Source organism: Athene noctua, chromosome 1 (assembly GCF_965140245.1).
Source record: "Athene noctua chromosome 1, bAthNoc1.hap1.1, whole genome shotgun sequence".
NCBI lineage: Eukaryota > Metazoa > Chordata > Aves > Strigiformes > Strigidae > Athene > Athene noctua.
The window spans coordinates 77,150,133-77,168,608 of record NC_134037.1 but is presented as its reverse complement, the minus strand read 5'-3'; the positions used below and the strand labels follow the sequence as shown (position 1 = coordinate 77,168,608).

The 18,476-nt window shown below is 40.4% G+C and overlaps 1 protein-coding gene across 3 annotated transcripts in view; it reads left to right on the top strand.

The window, feature by feature from the left end:
- The window catches only part of AGPAT4 (1-acylglycerol-3-phosphate O-acyltransferase 4), an 86,502-nt gene that overhangs the window by 32,304 nt on the left and 35,722 nt on the right, over positions 1-18,476 (top strand). For all 3 annotated transcript variants that reach the window (XM_074896642.1, XM_074896645.1, XM_074896644.1), the window contains one exon: positions 15,350-15,519. In XM_074896642.1, coding sequence (XP_074752743.1) covers positions 15,350-15,519 — 170 coding nt within the window. The remainder of the gene's footprint in view (positions 1-15,349; positions 15,520-18,476) is intronic.

Genomic DNA, 18,476 nt, shown 5'->3' with positions numbered 1-18,476 from the left:
CTGGCCTCTTGATCTGGACCCTGCTCCTTCATGTGCATCTTTCTCTGCAAGAGAATGTACCTCTTGCACAAAGTTCATAAAACAAAATGTTCCTTGCTGAACTTTAAGATGTGCTTCTTTGGCCCACTGCAGTGCTGTGTCAAAGAGTGATCTGATGTGCTGCAACATCTGGATTTGGAGGACTCTGGGCTGTTGGAGGAGCCTTTGCATGCCATCTGGCTGAAGTGTTGTCCTCGTCTCCTGTGCTGTTTTTCACAAGCTTCTCAGTCACAACCTTGGCAGTCAGAAAAAATTTGGAAGGAATGATGCTCACAGCAACCTAGGTCATGAGTGATTTCTATCCTTCAGCTGAACTTGCTGACATTGCTTCTTCCATGGCAATTCCAGTTGGAGAAAGATCTGAACTGGTAAAAATTGTACTGTTTTCAAATAACAGGCCCATAATGAGAGAGGACTGGAGTACCTCTAGGCTCTTTCTGTCCCTTCTTTATTCTGCTGTGGTGCAAGCTGTTGCAAAGACATTGAAGCAACAGTGTTGATAACACAGGAGGTTATTGTCTAAGCCTTCAAATAAAGTTGGTAAATCCAAATGCTAAATAGTGTTTATTTGCACTGGCTTTCTGCTTTCCAGCTTTTTAGGCAAGACTTTTAGAGAAGATCCAAATGGCATGCACAGAACCTCGAACTCAGGCCCAGTGCCAGCTGGCAACCTAACAACTCTACAGTCTGCCCTTGATGGGTCTGATATAGCAACCAGAACTGGTGCTATTTCTGTGCAGCTCTTAATTTCAAGTAGCTGAAGTCCTGTGAGAAGTCCAGATGACCATCAAGAAGGATTGATCTTAAAAAGCTGTAAGTCTTTCTAATGCAAAGAGTAAATGTGAGCCTGCATGAGTTAAAGCGGAGTATTTCAATCAGTTGTAAATCAGTAGTGTGTATAGCCTAGAGAATGGGAAGAGGACAACTTTGTCTCCATCACCTTGCAAGCTGATAAATGCTGCGTCCAAGTCAGTGAGTCACGTGCGTCCTGTGTATCTAGTTTTTAGGAAGTTGGGGCAACAAAGGTGGTAAAGATCATTCAGAAAGGAACTATCTAGCTACGTTCGAGGAAATCATCGACTCTTGCAATAGGCTGCTGCCTTTGTTGTGGGATTTCTGTACAGTTTTGATCAGTTTGTCATGGGAGAAAATTCTGGTATCTGGTAAACTTTGTGTAATATTGTATCTCCTGCTTAAATCTTGAAGTTTTTTCTGTTTTTTTGTGATTGTTGTGATAGAAATACTTATGAGAAAGTTGAAAGAAAGGCCAGTAGTGCGTATGCGTCTTGTGATACCTGTTTCTGACATGTACACACCTTGATTGCATGATGGGTCTTTATTTTGCTGCTGCTGTGACAAGTCAGATTGTGCCTTTTAAAAGAAGCAATAGCTCTTCCTCCTGTACCTACTTAAAATGGTGTATCTAGATGCCACTCTCCATAATTTGCAAAGAAAATACAATAGGAAAATGTGTTGGGTTACCAGAGAAGCACAACCTGCCTTTTGTAACTGGCAGAGTCTGTCTTTTTGGAAACTGAATAGAAGAGTACAAACTTGGAGCCTGTTGATTATGCCATGTACTACATAAGCTAAACCTGTGCTTCCTAGCAAAATTATTCAACACAAATAATTTTAGGAGTGCAGCACTGTTGCAACAGATAAACAAAAGCAAGAAGCTAGTTGTCTCTGCATGCAGTATTTGTGCAGTATTATATTGAGCCACTGGGACTCTACAGAGCAGGAAGCCAGTAATGCTTTTTTTGGTGGGCATCCTTTTAGTTTGAGCAGTGAGAGGTTAGGCAAGTTAGTGGTATCTCCACATCCTCACCTACTGGAGCACACAAGCTGTAGGTTGTCTGAGCAGGTCACAATGTTCTGCCTGTGGATTTGTTTTCTAAGTTAAGCTTTGAGGAAATATCAGTGCAAGCACCATCAAACTAAAAGGTGCTGGTGTCCTTGTCACCGAAATCTGGGATAAAAATAACTTATCGGCACCAATTTGATGCAGATAAGCAGACACTTCTTTATTGATGGCCAGACGTGTAGGGGAGTGCTCTCAACAACACCACGTGCCAGGCACCAGAATCATACACCTTATATAGAACTTACTCATACATATTCATTAAGTCTTCATACATAAGCATACAACTTCCAAGAAATCATTAACATATTCTCCTCCTACTTCTGATTCTGCGCAGTAGAGGTTAGAAATGTCTAGAAATGGGTCTGGGGTGTAATGTGAGTAGGTAGTCCATGAGTCGGTGGTCGCGATCTCCCCCTGCCGGAATTACCTTTTGCTTAAGGACACCGTTTTCTTGGCAGGTACCTGCAAGCTATTATGGTTACTTCCCTCAGTTCCCATTAATCCCGGACCTTGACAACTACTTGCATTCTTCTAGTATTATAAATCAGTTTACAAACCACCTCATGTTTTGTTACCTAGGTTCTAACCGTTCCTACTAAACAATTATGACCAATCCCTTCAGCCTTGGTACAGGGCTGTACAAGGGATTTTAGAGTAGCAGTCAGTTGCTAGATTCAAAATACAATAAATATAAAATAAATGATTTTTACTAAAATATCCCTTAATTCTATACTTATATTAAAATCAAACACAATTTAATTTCAGTTGATAATAAAATCAGTAACATCCTTACCTGTAGTGTAATGCTGTTGTATACTTTGGGTGTATGACTTAACAGAATGTACTATTTCTGATCAGTATTACTTTCTTCAGTAAGAGAAAGCGGGGATTTTTGTATATTTATATATTTGGATAACTTCAGCTTCAGGGTTTACACACTACACACAGTACAAAAATGACAGCTTTATGTGTACTTGATGGGTGTATTTGATCTGTAGTACCTTATTTTTAATTCATGAAAGCCATTTGTTTGACTTGTAGTTTCTGACCTTATTGTCCCTTTAAAGAACACTTTGTGAAAGTCACTGTTAGGGATTAAGAAGCTAAAATAAGCACTGGGACATAGTTCTTGTCTCTCAAGACCTCACATGATGAGGTGCTGTAAAATTACAGGCAGAGAATTCATGGAATGCAAGTGAAAAATGAGTAATGGTTTTGTTCTGAACAACGTTCTCAAAGTGATAGAGGTTCTGTGGCTATTCACCATTAACTCTGATGATATATTACAGGTACTCAGTCAGCTTTTTGTTTCCTATCCTGAAATTCAGATAGAATATGTTGTGCATAAGAAAACCAAGTAGAAGTTAATCTACCTTGACTTATGCTCTAATTTATTTTTAGGAGTTATTATTTCTGGTAATATGTGGGTATTTCTTAAGAGTGTGCTAGTTATCTGAAATCAGAAGCCAAATGCGAATATTACTGGAAAAATACAGAAACCTTAGATGCTATTACCCCTAGTTTTCTTGTTCTGCTGTTCTGCAGAGATGGTAATTCCTTCTTTTTATATGTTTACACCTCTGTGAAATTTAACTGTTAGTAACTAGAGGCTTTATTTAAAAGCACTGCAGATTTTATCCAGATTTAAATTACCTTTCACTCAGTTTCCTAATCAAATTCACTTTTCTTCCAGTTTGTGCAAGAGGTTGCTTTCTATGGCAACTGGTAGTCTCTTTTATCATCAGTCATTTTTCTTTGAGATAAATTCACATCCTTTCTTGTCAGTAACTGAAAATGCAGGTTAAACATGTTGAAGACATGGATTTAGAGAAATAAAAATAATGGGATTTTCTATCTTGATATGCCATTTTGTTCTGAAATGCTTTCTTTCCAAAGTTCCTATTTTTGTTTGCTTCGAAACTAAAGAGGATAAACTTGCTTTATGTAGTAATTTAAGACTATTTTAAGAATATATGCTAGAAGGAGAGAAATTATGTGAAAGTAGGTTTCCTTCCTAAATATATGGATTAAACATGAAAGACTCACTTGGGTCAAATAACTTCCCTAATCTTTAGATGATCTTATTAGTACATATTAGCAATGTGTATGGCAAAAAAACCCTAGTCATGTGAATGTGTGAGCTGTTGTTCTGAGTGAAAGTATGAGTCCAAAGTAGGGACAATGTCGACAGCCCTATAATTAAGGAAATGCTAGCGATTCGTTATGCCAAAAAAGTCAGTTGTGATTGAATAAATACAAGTTATGACATCTATTAACTTGGTTAATGTTTGCTTTTGTGCGTACCTGAATTTTCAGATCCCGACCCCCTAGAAGGTGGTTTTCAGCTGAGAACTCCTTTGGGAAAGGTTGCTGGCTGGTGCTACCCTGCTTAAACAGAAGCCTTTGCATATTGCTGCAAGATACTGGGTTCCTCCTTGTCCAGTGGATGCTCGTTGCAGCCTGTGGCAGCATAGCTCTGCAGTGTGTTTCTCAAACAGTGATGGAAGAGAAGAGACATTGGTCTATAAGATAGTCTGTTTGGAAAATCTCACTTTTTTTCTGATGACAGGAAATAGGACTAGAAAGGAGTCCCAGTGTCACTGAGATAAATTCATACTCTTTCTAGCAGCAGTATAATGTACTCCTTTTAAGATGAGTATTGTTCAATTGATAAAGCTGTTAGGTGTTTTTAATCTGCCAGAGCAATTAGAAGAAGCTTCAGCATATCAGATACCTGTGTTTTCCATTACTTTAAACATGGTTGTTCTTGTGCTACTGTTCTTATTCTGCACTGTTAGCCTCTCACATCCTTGAGCCATATTTGTGGGGAGCAACCCAATCCTCTTTCAGCATTTGTTTGATAGCTTAAGTGAGCCAAGCTATTCTCTTTTCTGGTCATCCTGATAGCCCTGGTTTGCAGATGCTTTGTTTCAGCTTTTCCTTCCTGAGCATGTGTCCTGATCCGATATCAGGGAGGGTTCTTAAACAATCCCGAGAGCGAGATTAAAACACAAACGAGGTCAGATGCTGCATAACCTTATAAACTTTATTTTCTATAACAACTAATAAGAGCGATAGGACAGAGAGGAAAAGAAAGGAAAAGGTCAGAATCCCTAAGCAAGAACACGGTAGAGGCACAACTAATTACCACCACCATGACCAGGGATCCGGCGATGTTCTGTCGGTCCGATGATGCTCCACGTTCCTGGCTCCGAGTTGGTTCCCCCCTTCAAAGGAGTACGCAGTCTGTCTTTTTTATAGTCCCCGTCCCCACAGTTTGTCCACCCATTTCCACGGGGCTCGTTGTTGTAGGTGCCACCCCGTGGTCCTCCGTGCGCTCATGCCCAGGTGTCCATGGTGGTCGTGCTGGCAAGGGGCCGATCTGTCTCGCCGTGGTTTCCCCTCCACCCAGCTCACGCGTAGGCGCAGCTCGATGGGTGACTGCTGAGACTGCTGATGTTCTCATCTTGGGCGGATGTGGTTTTCGTCAGGGACTATGTGTCTCCTTCAAGAAGTGCTCCTTCATGCTGAGTCAGGAAGTGGTCGTCGTGGAGACAGCGATGTTGAGACATACTAAAAGTCAAAAAAGTTCCTTACGGCATGGATATCTGGTACTGATGTGCTGGACCAGAGATTATCTCAGTAGTGCAACGTGCTATTCCTTTTCTCTCCAGGAACAAACGTCTTAATGCCATCTTTTTCCTTTTTAGAGCTGCATAATGCAAACAAAGCAGAAACTTCCAGTGGCAAGCTAATGTTCCCAGATGATCTCTCTCCCCTATAATTTCTAAATTATGAGACTCTGTTTTATTAGTTCTGTAAGGCATCATGCAAGGATCTGTCCTATCAAAATTAATTCCATTTCTATTACCTTACTTCTTAAGGTCATCTGTTTTTTAAAGTGTGTTCTGACTTTGTATCATCCACAGAATTTATTAATTTTGATTGAATGTTTTAGTCCTCAGAAACTCTTCAAGGAGATCTTTCTTCATCCAGATTGACCAAAAGACAACACAAACAGTTGCACTCTTTAGTTTAGTTCTCCTTTACAGCTGTTTACCAATCTTCAGTTTCTCTTCAGTTTAATATAATTTCTTTTATCGTACCATGTGAATTGCTTAGTATAGCCTGGATGTATTAGATTTGTAGTCTCTCTTTTGTCTATAAAATCAGACTTATCAGATAATGACATGTAGATCTGCCTCTAAAAAATTACAGAGGGCTTGTTTTCCTAAATTCCAGCTCTTGCAGACATCTCTTCTGTATAACTTGTTTTTGTTTCCATTCCCATGTAGGACTGTGGCCTGAATACTGTGTCTGCAGTTAGCCTGATCATTTATCTACTTACCAGTCTAAGTGTTAGTAGTATGTTTCTACTCTTCTCTATTTTTAAAAACATGGTGCCATGCACAGTTTGAAATTATCTTTTGATGAGACTTCATTTCACCTCTGATTCAGTATTCTGGGAGGTCATCTGGGTCTCCCCGAGTTGAAATTTATTAGATTATGAGTTTTGCATTACCTTCCTTTTCATACGGCTTCCCTGTCAACAGTCTTCCTTGCTTTCTCATTGGTGATACTGGGGTAAAAGTGTGTGTTTTGTTGTTGAGACAGTCTTGCTTAACTAAAGAAATTTCTCTAACCCTGGCTAGAAATGACTGAATGACTGTCTTAGTCATTAGTCTGGTCACCATTTAAAGACAGAATTTAGTTATAAAGAGTTGATTCTTTACAGTTGTACTGGGTCTAGCTGGTATGAATATTTTTTTTTTCTTAATAGCCTGTATGGTGCTGTGTTTGGGATTTGTAACTAAAACAGTGTTGGTAACACACCAGTGTTTTACTTTTGCCCACTCTGTCTGTGCCCCCAGCAAGTAAGTTGAGAGTGTGCAAGAAGTTGGGACAGGGTGCAACCAGGACAGCTGACCTGAACTGACCAAGGGTGTATTCCATGCCATACAACATCATGCTCAGCAATAAAAACTGAGGGCAGGGCTGTTTTTTGGAAGGCTGTTTTTGAGTCAGGCTGGGCATTGGCCTGCTTGTGGGAGGTGACTGCTTTTGTGCTGCTCTTTTTGTTTGTGTTTCCTCCCTTCTTCTTTCCTTTGTTTATTAAACTGTCTTTAGATCAACCCACAGGTTTCTCTTGCTTCTGCTCTTCATACTCTTTCCCCTGTCCCACTGGGGATGGGGTAGTGACCCAGTGGCTGTGTGGCACTGAGCTGTTGATCAGGGTTAACCCACACCAGTGCTTTGTCACACCCAGTCTGGGGCAACACAGCTGAGGAAGAGTTTGTGAAAGGCAAGAGAATAATCCAGATTTTTCTGAAAGCTGTTTTTGCCATAAAACAAAGCAGGGTCAAGGGACCCTCATGAGAGAACCAGTTTTGGGGAATAATATGTCAAGATGGGCATCAAAAATCCCAGTCCCCTGGGGGTATAGAGAATCTGAGGCTCACAGACCCTGAATTAAAAAGGTATTAGCAATGTATGACAGGCTGAGCTGCTTCAGAAATAGTTGGTACAGAAACACAGCTCCTCCTAGCTCCTTGTCTTAGCTGCTGACTGGGGTTAACCCATAACATATGTTTTTCTCAAATAATGTGAAACAAAAATTCCTTGCATAATCATATGAAGTGTGGGGTTCATCAACAGACTTCTGGGTCTATCCCAGCGCAACGGATTATCCATCCATTCCCCTACTCTCACATTCATTTAAACAACATGACTTACTCATACTGTCTTTTCACAAAAAGAAATATTGTGGCCTGTTCTTGAGGAACAAGGAGCAAAAATCTACTTCGTTTAAAACTTAAGTTGCAGTCCTGGCTTGCGCTTCCACGCTGTCTCCCCCAGCCTTTTCTGTACTAGCTGATAGGTTCTTTTTTGGCCTGTTTACAAATATATCAGGTGTTCTGCTCTCTGAAATCCTGTTCAAAACCAGTAAAATTCTTTAACTGACTGTGCCCATCTAATGGTTCCTGTCTTCAACAATATTTCTGATTTTTTTCTTCCTGTTATTTAGTAAGTTTTTACTTGTGTTTGCCCCTTCAATTATTTGCTTTTCTTTACTCTGTTTGTACATGTTTAAGTCCTGTATAAAGATGATGTTTTTTTTGAACGTTTATTAAGTTATGTCATATTCTCAACTTTTGTTCAGAGAAAGTTGTTCCTACCCCTTCTGGTATCAGGAAAGAGCTTGAAAGGAAACTGTAGAGATTCAAATACCTGGTACTTGTCCATGCATTCGGCATTTTATAAAAGTTTAGGAGCAGATTTGTAACTGCTGCATGATTATTGGATTTGATTTTTTGACTCATCAATTTAAGACAGCACTTGCTTATGCTTAATATAGGTCACCCTGCTCTCACTTAAGCTTCTGATTTGGGATTTAAACAGTAACATGCTACCCTAACCATCAAAATGAGAACTGGAGTAACCTCACATGTACTGCTCATCCAAGCTATCATTGCTGCAACAATTTCATCAGTGGGACGCAGAAGCTAGTCCCTGGGTAGGGCACAGTGCAGGGTTATACCTGAAGGCATGCCAGGAGAGGGATGTGTGATGGATCAGGTGGTTTGCTTTGTCCCATTGTGGGTCTGTGTGCCAGAGTATGAAAGCTGTTTGGTTGTTTCTTTAGAAAGCAGTTGCTGTGCATGCCCAAGCTAAACTAACTGATAAGGGCTATCAAATGCTGTATTACTGATCACTGCAGAACATTTAACACCTTCTTTTAAGTTGTTTCTCACCTACTCTTTTAATGTTTCCTCTCCCATCACTCATCTCTTATGCCTGTTAGTGCTCATACAGATGAACATACTAGACTTCCTAGTTTGTATACATCAAATACTGAATAATTTAATAAAAAGCATAATCTAATATTCATGGAAACCTGACGTTAGCTACTGCTAACTGAGATAAGGTGCTTCCTTCTAGTAAGAACAGAGCAAAACTTTTCCTGATAGTCCTTATATACATTTATTATTCAGGAAAGCTGCTTCATAGTACTTACAGAGCAGTTGGGACAGAGCCACTGTGAGCATGCTTCTCCAGAATGCTTTCTAACAGGCCACCCCAGCAGAATGTATTATTGAAGTGCATGCGAGAAGTCTATGTTAAACTTCAAGAAGGTGATGTGTAGTGTATAAATCCTTTATTTTGAAATTCAAATTTACTTTAGAAATAGTTGTGTGCATATAGCAGTCAAGATAGCAGATGATGCTGATTGCTTAAGAGAGACAAAGTTTGTGCAAGCTAAAGGAGTAGGTTAGTGCTGTTAAATCAGTACTCACATCTGGACCCTAACCTACTTTTTGGGGGACTGGTGTGGATTTCCTATGTGAAGTGCTATTTGTTAGACAACATGAAGTACAGACAATGCCTGTCCACATGAATAACAGAAGGCTGTAGTGTATCTGATCTTTACTGTTTGGGATGATGTTTTCTGATTGGCTGAAGACAGTTGGGATGGAGTTAAGAAAAATGGATAATATAAAAAATGATTTGCAGTCAGAAGTGTTATTTCTTATTAGAACAGTTGACATGCCTGGAAAATTGGAACAGATTTGCATGCAGAAAGCCCTCTTCAAGCTGAAAAGATAAATTGCAATCTTCATGTTAAATTCAGATTGAGAACAGTTGTTTGAAATTTATCTATTCATCCCTTAGCCTGTGAGAGGAAGAAGGGTTGGTGGCTATGGATTTGGGGAGAGTAGGGATACAGGACAGAGAAAGACAGGCAATTGTCTGTGAAATACTGATATTAGTTGGAGGTACACAGGCATCGTAGAGGTGATGGAAACCATAACTGCATAATCATCCTTTCCAGCTATCTTCTGACTGGTTTTAGTATATTATAGACTAGTCTTTCTTTGAGAGGAAGCAGAAGTCGCTCATATGAATCCACCAATATGGAAAACATGCACGTGCGGTCAGGACAGATACATGTTGTTTCTTCTTCTCAAATTATCTTCTCTTTAAAGAGCATCAGTAACTTCTTCCCAAAAACTTCTTAGGGATCGCTTGCTAACTGGAGTTGGTAGCTTTTGGACTTGTGCTTCAGGTTGTCATCTTCCTTTTGCTGATAACTGATTCCCATGAACTAAACGTTGAGGCCTTGATTATTACCATTAGAGGTTTATCATAACCATCATCTTCATGGAATGGTTTGGGTTGGAAGCGACCTCAAAGATCATCTAGTTCCAACCCCCCTGCCATGTGCAAGGTCACCTTCCACTAGACCAGGTTGCTCAAAGTCTCATCCAACCTGGCCTTGAACACTTCCAGGGAGGGACATCCAAAGCATGTCTGGGCAACCTGTTCCAGTGCCTCACCATCCTCACAGTGAAGAATTTCTTCTTTATATCTAATCTAAATCTACCCTCTTTCAGTTTAAAAACATTACCCCTTGTCCTATCACTACATGCCCTTGTAAAATGTCCCTCTCCACCTTTCTTGTAGGCCCCATTTAGGTACCTTCTCTCAGGTTAAACAGCCTCTCAAGCCTGTCCAGGTCCCTCTGGATGGCACATCCCTTCCCTCTGGGGTATTGACCGCACCACACAGCTTGGTGTTGTCAGCGAACTTGCTGAGGGTGCACTCAGTCCCACTGTCCATGTCACCAACACAGATGTTAAACAGCACCAGCCCCAACACCAACCCCTGAGGAACACCACTTGTCACTGGTGTCCACTTGGACATTGAGCTGTTGACCGCAACTCTTTGAGTGTGACCATTGAGCCAATTCCTTATCCACCAATTGGTCCATCCATCAAGTCCATGTCTCTCCAATTTAGAGACAAGGATGTCATGTGGGATTGTGTCAAATTCATCATGCAGCCGTTCACCCTGTCTGGTCTTTGAAATGGTGGTCACAGTTTGCCCACTTGTTTTTCGTTTGTATTGGAGAGTTTACTGTGCTTTGCTTTTATCCTATATTCCCATTAAGAAGTTTCTAAGTTCTCTTCTTGGTGTTGCCTTGATACATAGGTTAAAGAAAATTAAGAAAGCCATAGAGGAAAACAATTCTCTTGCTTTTTAAAACAGGTTACATATTTGAGATCTTCAAATAATTGTACATATTGAGTCCTTACATAACTATGCTTTTGGTTGCATTTTAATATAGGCATTTTATGGTTAATCTTGTAATCAAATGTTTCTGTGGCTTATCAAGAATAGTTAGCTGAAGGAATTACTAACAACTTCTATAGAAGAGCAGCGTTAACTGTTTTAATGACTCATTTCAAAACTTTGAGGTGGAAAATAACAAGTCTCAGTAAATTCTCTGTGTGTTTCCCTTCTTCCCTTAAATGTTTCTCATGTAACTAGTTATAGTTCAGGTCAGCCTTAGAGATGTTTTCTTTTTAGTTCTATAAGTACAGGCATTGAGGCAGTTCAAATTTTGCATTGAAGTGCTAAGAAGCAGTCTACTCTCACAGGAGGTAAGGGCTGTTCTGTGTATCAGGGTGAGGGGTTTTTTTTTATTCCAGAAATATAGGAAACCTCAAAATTCTTAAGCTGACAGAGTGTCTGTATTAGGCATTTGAATGCATGTTTTTTCCTTGTAACGTACTGCAAGGACTGCCTTCAAAGCAGGGATGAGAGATTGTTTTGGTTTTTCTCCTTCCTTTGAATTAATTGTGTGGAAGTGTCACTGGAGGAGTTCTTTTGCAAGGTAGGAACCCCCATGACATGGGTGAATGTGATTTTACCAGTTCAGTTGTGATGTTCAGACTCCAAAACCTCGTCAGAGGGGGTGGGGAGAAGCCTTAGAAATTTTGGACCAGATGTGGTCGGGAGTAAGAGAATCTTTTTTCCCCCCTGTATGAATTGATTTTTATGTATACAGTCTGGTGTGGAGAGGAGGAAACTTGCACTCATCATCTACATGTGAAGGAGGGAAGAAGAGTGTGTATGAGTGACCTTGTGCTGCTGAGCCACCACTGCAAGTTGGTGGGTAATACATTTCTGTGGCAGGTTGTGGAAGTAAGCTGGTGACATGATGCAAGAGTAACGCAAACTGACCCTACTAATCATTGCTTGAGAACCACAAAGAGAAAGGATGCTGGGAAGAAGGGAAAAGAGTAGGCAAAATGAGGGGAAGAAGCATGTAAAGAACTTAAAGGCTGGCAGATGGTATTTGTTGTATTTAATACAGAGGCATTCAGTGCCTGCTTTGTGTTTCTGCAGCAACTGCCTGAGCACATCAGTGACAAATGGGCATGCAAGGTGAGGAATAGGGACCTATTTCCACAGTATTTATTCAAACAAAAATCCTGCTTATATGAAGCCTAAAGAATCAAACAACATATAGAAATATTTTTGTCTATGCTTTTTGGAATGTATTTGCAACTGAAAATATGTAACTGAAGAGCCCTATCCATGTGGCACACCTATACAGTGAGATTCATGATGCATTATTGTTCTGTTCAAATTCCTTAGGAAAAGACATTCCCACCCCCCAACTTGAAGTGGGATGGCTTTGAAGTCTTTTTTTTTTCTCAGGTAAAATAGGCTTTTTCATCAAGAGGGCCTCACAGTCATCATCTCTTCTTGTTTGTTTTAGGCGGTAGATTTAATGGTAGAAGTTAAAGAGAAATTCCCATCTGGCAATCATTTCTTCATATTTGGGTTTCTAGTTAAGCAAAAGACAAGATAATCCTGTCCCTTTCTTTTCTGTGTGTTCTGCCTCAGGATATGACTGGAGATTCTGTAAAGGTTTGCAAATTACAGTGTGGTGGGTTTTGTCCCAATTATTATTCAATTTTTCTTGTCTTTTGGGGAGTGGAGGGCTTTTATTTTCAATATAAACCTAATAGAAAGCTACACCCTTGGAAAGATGTAAAACTGTGAATGTGTGTCCCAAGGCAGTCCTTAGCAGGGGAAGTCTGGAAGTGCAGTACTTTATCTCCACAGCTCTCTCACTGATATATGAACATCTTTGGCTTTTACTGGGAAATTGATTTCCAGCCAGTGAAATTATGCTTGGGTTAACATACAGCAGTTCAGGTCTCCTTCCACATCTCTGACTATTGTTGTGATGCATAATAGCATGCATCGAATAATATGTACTCCTGCCATGGTAGTAGTTACCTGCCCTGATTAGAAATGAGCAGAGGGACTGACAAGTCAGTCATTTATCTGTACCATAAACATGGTTTCATCATATTAAGGTAATGTTATTGGAGTAGAGATTGTCTATTAGCCTGGCTGTAACACTCTTAGATAAAATTCATTCACGTCACTAATACATGTTCTCCAGTGTACAGCACAATGTCATCCAGAAGCTTCAGGCAATTCATTTTGCTAATGAGGACTGAAGATGTAGACAACTTATTCCTAGCTGTTTTCTGTTTTCAGTCACTAGTTGAGGCCAGTAGGGGACCTAAATTGAAAGGATTTCAGAAGTGTTTCAAAGACTGGCCTGGTTTTGATTTTCCCTGAGGTGAATAAGGATTTGTGGTGTTTTTGGGCTTGCCTGAAGCCAGAAGAGTGTCTCAGATACATCATCATTCCAGCAGAGAAATTCATATGGCACAGATATGCTCTGAGAATGAGATATGTTTCACTTAACAAAGAATTAACTCCTCATGTTAGACCTTTGCTTTGGTGCAGTTGTTTTGTGATAGTTTTGACAGGAAGAAAATGTGTCCCTTAACTCCTTTGCCATCTTGACAGATAGGTCTCATTTAGTTCCATGGTCCTCCCAGCTCACAACATAGGTTGCTTGAGGAGAGCCACTGCTTTTAGATTTTCTCTTCCATCTTCATGGAGACAGAGGTCTCCAAACTTGTTGGCTTTACTGACTCACCTCAACTTCCCATACCCCAAACTAATTAAAGGTTTGATTCACAAGTCTTGTGGTCAGGCTTATAGTTATAACCAAACCAACTACAGGATCATGCCTGTGCTTGATAATGGGATAAGCAAATAGGAAGATGAAAGCTATATGATAGTCACTAGGAGACTGCTGAGAAACTACTCTCCAGCTTGTAAGTACAGCTGTGTTTTAAAAAGCCCTCACTGTCCTGCTAATCCTTGTATCATTTCTATACAGTTAGAGCTTGGGAACAAATCTGGGTGTTAATGCAGAGTGATTTTGAGGTATTTAACAGTGATTTCCCTGTTTCTCCACCTCTCCTCTACACCCCAGAGAACTTCATCAGTTCATCAACCAAGGAATGTGCAGATAGTTCTACTATTAATAAATATTCTTGGCTTTGCATCTTGTCTTTGGTCTGGGGATGGATATTCAACCAGTCTGAGCTACAGGCTTTGCTCTGGATGACTGATGCACCCCTGTCAAATGCAGAATGCATCAGTTGTAGCAGGGCATATGACTGTTACTCCTGACAAGTTAACAGGATGACATGTAAGCAGGGACAGGGAAGGGATCTTACCCCTGTACTGGGCACTGGTGAGGCCGCCCCTCGATTCCTGTGTTCAGTTTTGGGCCCCTCACTACAAAAAGGACATTGAATGACTCGAGCGTGTCCAGAGAAGGGCAACGAAGCTGGTGCAGGGTCTGGAGCACAGGTCGTACGAGGAGCGGCTGAGGGAACTGGGAGTGTTTAGTCTGGAGAAGAGGAGGCTGAGGGGAGACCTCATCGCCCTCTACAGCTCCCTGAAAGGAGGTTGCAGAGAACTGGGGATGAGTCTCTTTAACCAAGTAACAAGTGATAGGACAAGAGGGAATGGCCTCAAATTGCGCCAGGGAAGGTTTAGACTGGATATTATGAAGCATTTCTTTCCAGAAGGGGTTGTTAGGTGTTGGAATGGGCTGCCCAGGGATGTGGTGGAGTCCCCATCCCTGGAGGTGTTCAAGATTAGGGTTGACATAGCGCTGAGGGATCTGGTGTAGTTGGGAACTGTCAGTGTTAGGTTAATGGTTGAACTAGATGATCTTCAAGGTCTTTTCCAACCTAGATGATTCTGTGATTCTGTAAGGTGTACATGTAACAGACCTGGTTTCAGGTGTCTTGTCCAAACTGCTTTCTAATCTATAATTGTACAGTTCTTAGAGGAGTATGAGGACCTGTATGTGTCAAGAATAGGTGTGTTTCTCCTACAAGCTTGTTTTATTCTTCTTGTAATTTTATTGTACTATTGTAAACCATAAACGCTAATTTTACATGTATTGTGATAAAATATTTTGTAGCATTGAATTTGCAGTTTTTAAATAAATGAAAAACATTTTTGTCAATATCACCATGAAAGATTTCGGCTCCCTCTTTCCATGAAATCTCTGTATTTCCCTTCTCTCCTCTGTCCCCCCCTTGCTGTACCAAGATATGTGACTGTGTGGTTTGTGTTCAGCATTTCAACGTCATTACAGCCCTTTCTTTGCTGTATGCTGTTGATGTGACTGATGCTTTTCAACATGTTACTAATTTTTGGTTTTGCATATACTATGTACATTCATATATTTCTTGTTCTTTATTCCAGAGATGGTGATGTTGCTGGAATGGTGGTCAGGCACCCATTGTACCCTCTACACTGACCCAGAGAGTTACCACAAGTATGGGAAGGAGAATGCCATTGTAATCCTTAATCACAACTTTGAAATCGACTTCCTCTGTGGTTGGAACTTTTGTGAAAGATTTGGAGTCTTGGGGGTGAGTTTTGTTTAGCATTTAAAATAAACTTCCTCCTCTTGGATGCAGAAAAAGCAAATTCTTTGTGTTTTTGAAAGTTAACAGATCTGGGCTCAAATTTCACTGAATCACTGTCTAGAATTAGACAGGTGAACCTAAAGCAATGCAGTGCAAGTGTGTAGAATACTGAGACAGGATTACTTGGGTGTTCACAGAAATTTTAAAAGCACTGCAGTTAAATCTGATGGAGATATTTTTTTAATCTCTGGAGGTTATTACAATGTTCCTCTTTGTGTGCTTGCTAGGTAACTATGACGGTTCATTGTGCTGCAGAAAGATGAGCTGGTCTCTGATTCTTTCCCAGCAAATTGTAGAATATGTTTGCTTTCTCCAGTGTAGCCTTACAAATCCACAACTACAGTTTGAATGATGTAGTCAGTCCTTGTCTCTCAGAATGAAAGAGCAGCCATCTCAGATGAAAGCAGTAACCAGGTTATAACTAGTAAGAGATGGGGGAGGAATGAATTATCCGTAGTTGAATACACTATTACATTAGGCTAGGAGTATGTGTGCGTTTGTTTTCAAGTTGTATTTTTTGTTTCCCCTGGCAGCTCATGGGGATGATTCAAGCTCCCCTCCTAAGCCAGCTTGATTTAATCCTGTGGTAGTGACGACATTCCCTACCTACAAGAGTTCCTCCCTCCTAAGAAAGCAGACTAATAGAACATTTTGGAGGTCTTCTGTAGCATCATCTTCTAACTTTGCTACTGGCCACTGTCAAAGATCCTGACCTTGGATTGTGTGTATCTAACTTTTTCTGGCCTCTCCCTTGGACTCTGCATTTTCTGGACATTTAGGCACCACTCCAGTCACTTTCAAATTATGACAGTCTGCTTAAAAAACCAAAAAGGGGCCTTAAAACTGGAGGAAAATGAACGTAGGCATTACAGGCCCTGCATATTACCAAAATGGCTGTTGGCTCCTGATTTCTGAGGAGCAATTCTGCCCTCACATCTAGGACTTGAGCACAGAGCTGGAGTGGAATTGATGAGACAGCAGGAGATGTAGGGAAACGTGTTCCTTTCAGGCAGATGTACATGACAAAAGCATTCTCCCTTTTATGTATCATTATACAGTGGTGCTTTAGTATAGTCTATCTAATTTTGTAAGCGTAATGGCTACAGTTCTCTAAATAAAGCTGTGTTTTAGAGGATCAGGTGCTTCTTCGGAAAGCACCATTGTAGAAAATTAAAGGATTATTTCTGTACAAACTAAAAGGGGCCTACAAGGTCAAAAATCTCTTGTTTTACATTGGTGCTGTGTGGTTGGATTGAATCTCATTAGCTTTAATCTGTGGGTTTTTTTAAATTAGGATAATGTTTTAATTTTTCTTTATTGTTTCTACATGTAAGACCGCCACTACGTAGAAGAATAACTGTTGAACAATTACTGTGCTGCACTAACTGAAAATAATTTTTCCTTTTTTTTTTTTTTTTTTAGAGGCTTACAGTTATTACTTGGTTTGTGGTTTTGCTAATCTTTGGATTCCTTTAGGAACTGATACATATTTTTCAAAAATTTTTTAAAACTGTTTCAGTCTTGAGTAATGTACTTTGGTTTTACTTCCAGAAGCTGTTGCAGGAAGAAATAGTTCCCATGTGCTCTCATTTGCGTAGATGTCTTTACACAGCAAAGCAGTGCATTTCCCTGTTGGGGCAACCAGTCAAGTTTCATCTTAAGCCAGGTTAAAAAAAAAATAATTGAAAATGACCCGCAATCCATTTCCTGATTGGATTGTCTGTATTGGCATACTGGTACTTGACTTGGGGCAGTAGGGAGTGGGTGAATGTGTTGGGATGGGGGGGTAGCTTGGTTTGACTTTGTGCTGCCTTACATGAGTTTTTAGTGTTTGAAGCTTCAGGGTTTGGCAGGCAGCACAATTAGGAATGCAAGAACCATTATGCGGAGGGCTGATGTTTGGGAAAAGGAGTAAAAGAAAAAGGCAAGCATCCAGAGAGATTTTTAAGTGGTATCCCAGCTGCCAGCATGTTGTGGCTCAGGGACTTTGTGAGCCAGTGGGTTTTATATTTAATGCTGTTTAATTTTATACTCCATAAAGTTTCTATGCAAACTTTAAGTATCTGCCATCTTACTAAGCTGATCTTATGTCCACTGCTGCTGAAAAGGAAATCTTGCACATGCCATTCTGTTTCCTGCATCTGTTCTGGTGCTTGTCTGCCCTGTTTTGGCATGTTTCAAACACCCCTTCCCTCTCTCCTGCCTTAACTAATCCAGTGAACAAAGGAGAGATGACTGGGGAGGGGGAAGAGGGAAAAGGTGAAGACAATTTAGGGCTGAAGGAGTAGGGACTGATTGTGCTTGGCTGCAGCAGGCAATCAGAACAGCTTTGTTGTGACATCTAGCTGTACTCTGCAGCCCTAGTAGACAATGATAGTGCTCTTAACAGTGTCACAAGCGTGTGTCCAAACTCAGTATTTACAGCTTGAGCTTTTATTTCATGAAGGCATTAAATGCTGTAAGTATTTGCTTGCTTTTGCTTGTTTAAAAACAAGATTAAACTTCCTTAAACCTGTCTTGCCCCTTCTAGCACCAAAAGAAAAAAGCCATTCCCTTTTCCTCTTTGATTTTAATCATGATATGGAAAGTGCCCCTCCTGGTCTTAGCTACAACATTCAGTCTGTGCATTGTTCTGCTCCTTTTGTCTCTCTTCTTCTGTATTGGCTTTCTCCTCTCTCCTTACAGCCAAATTGCCATAGTCCCAATAGGTTTATAATGCTGTATCAATGTGGTTTGCTTTTTATCAGTGTGGTTTTAGCTTTTTTTGCTGTTTGTCGGGGGTTGAGTGGGAGTGGCATAGTCTCTTGCCTGCTGTTGTTAGGTTTGTGAACCTGAGTCCTCTTCAAATGATTCAGTCTTGTACTTGGATGGCATGAGGTTCTCTGCTTTCATGAAGGTTT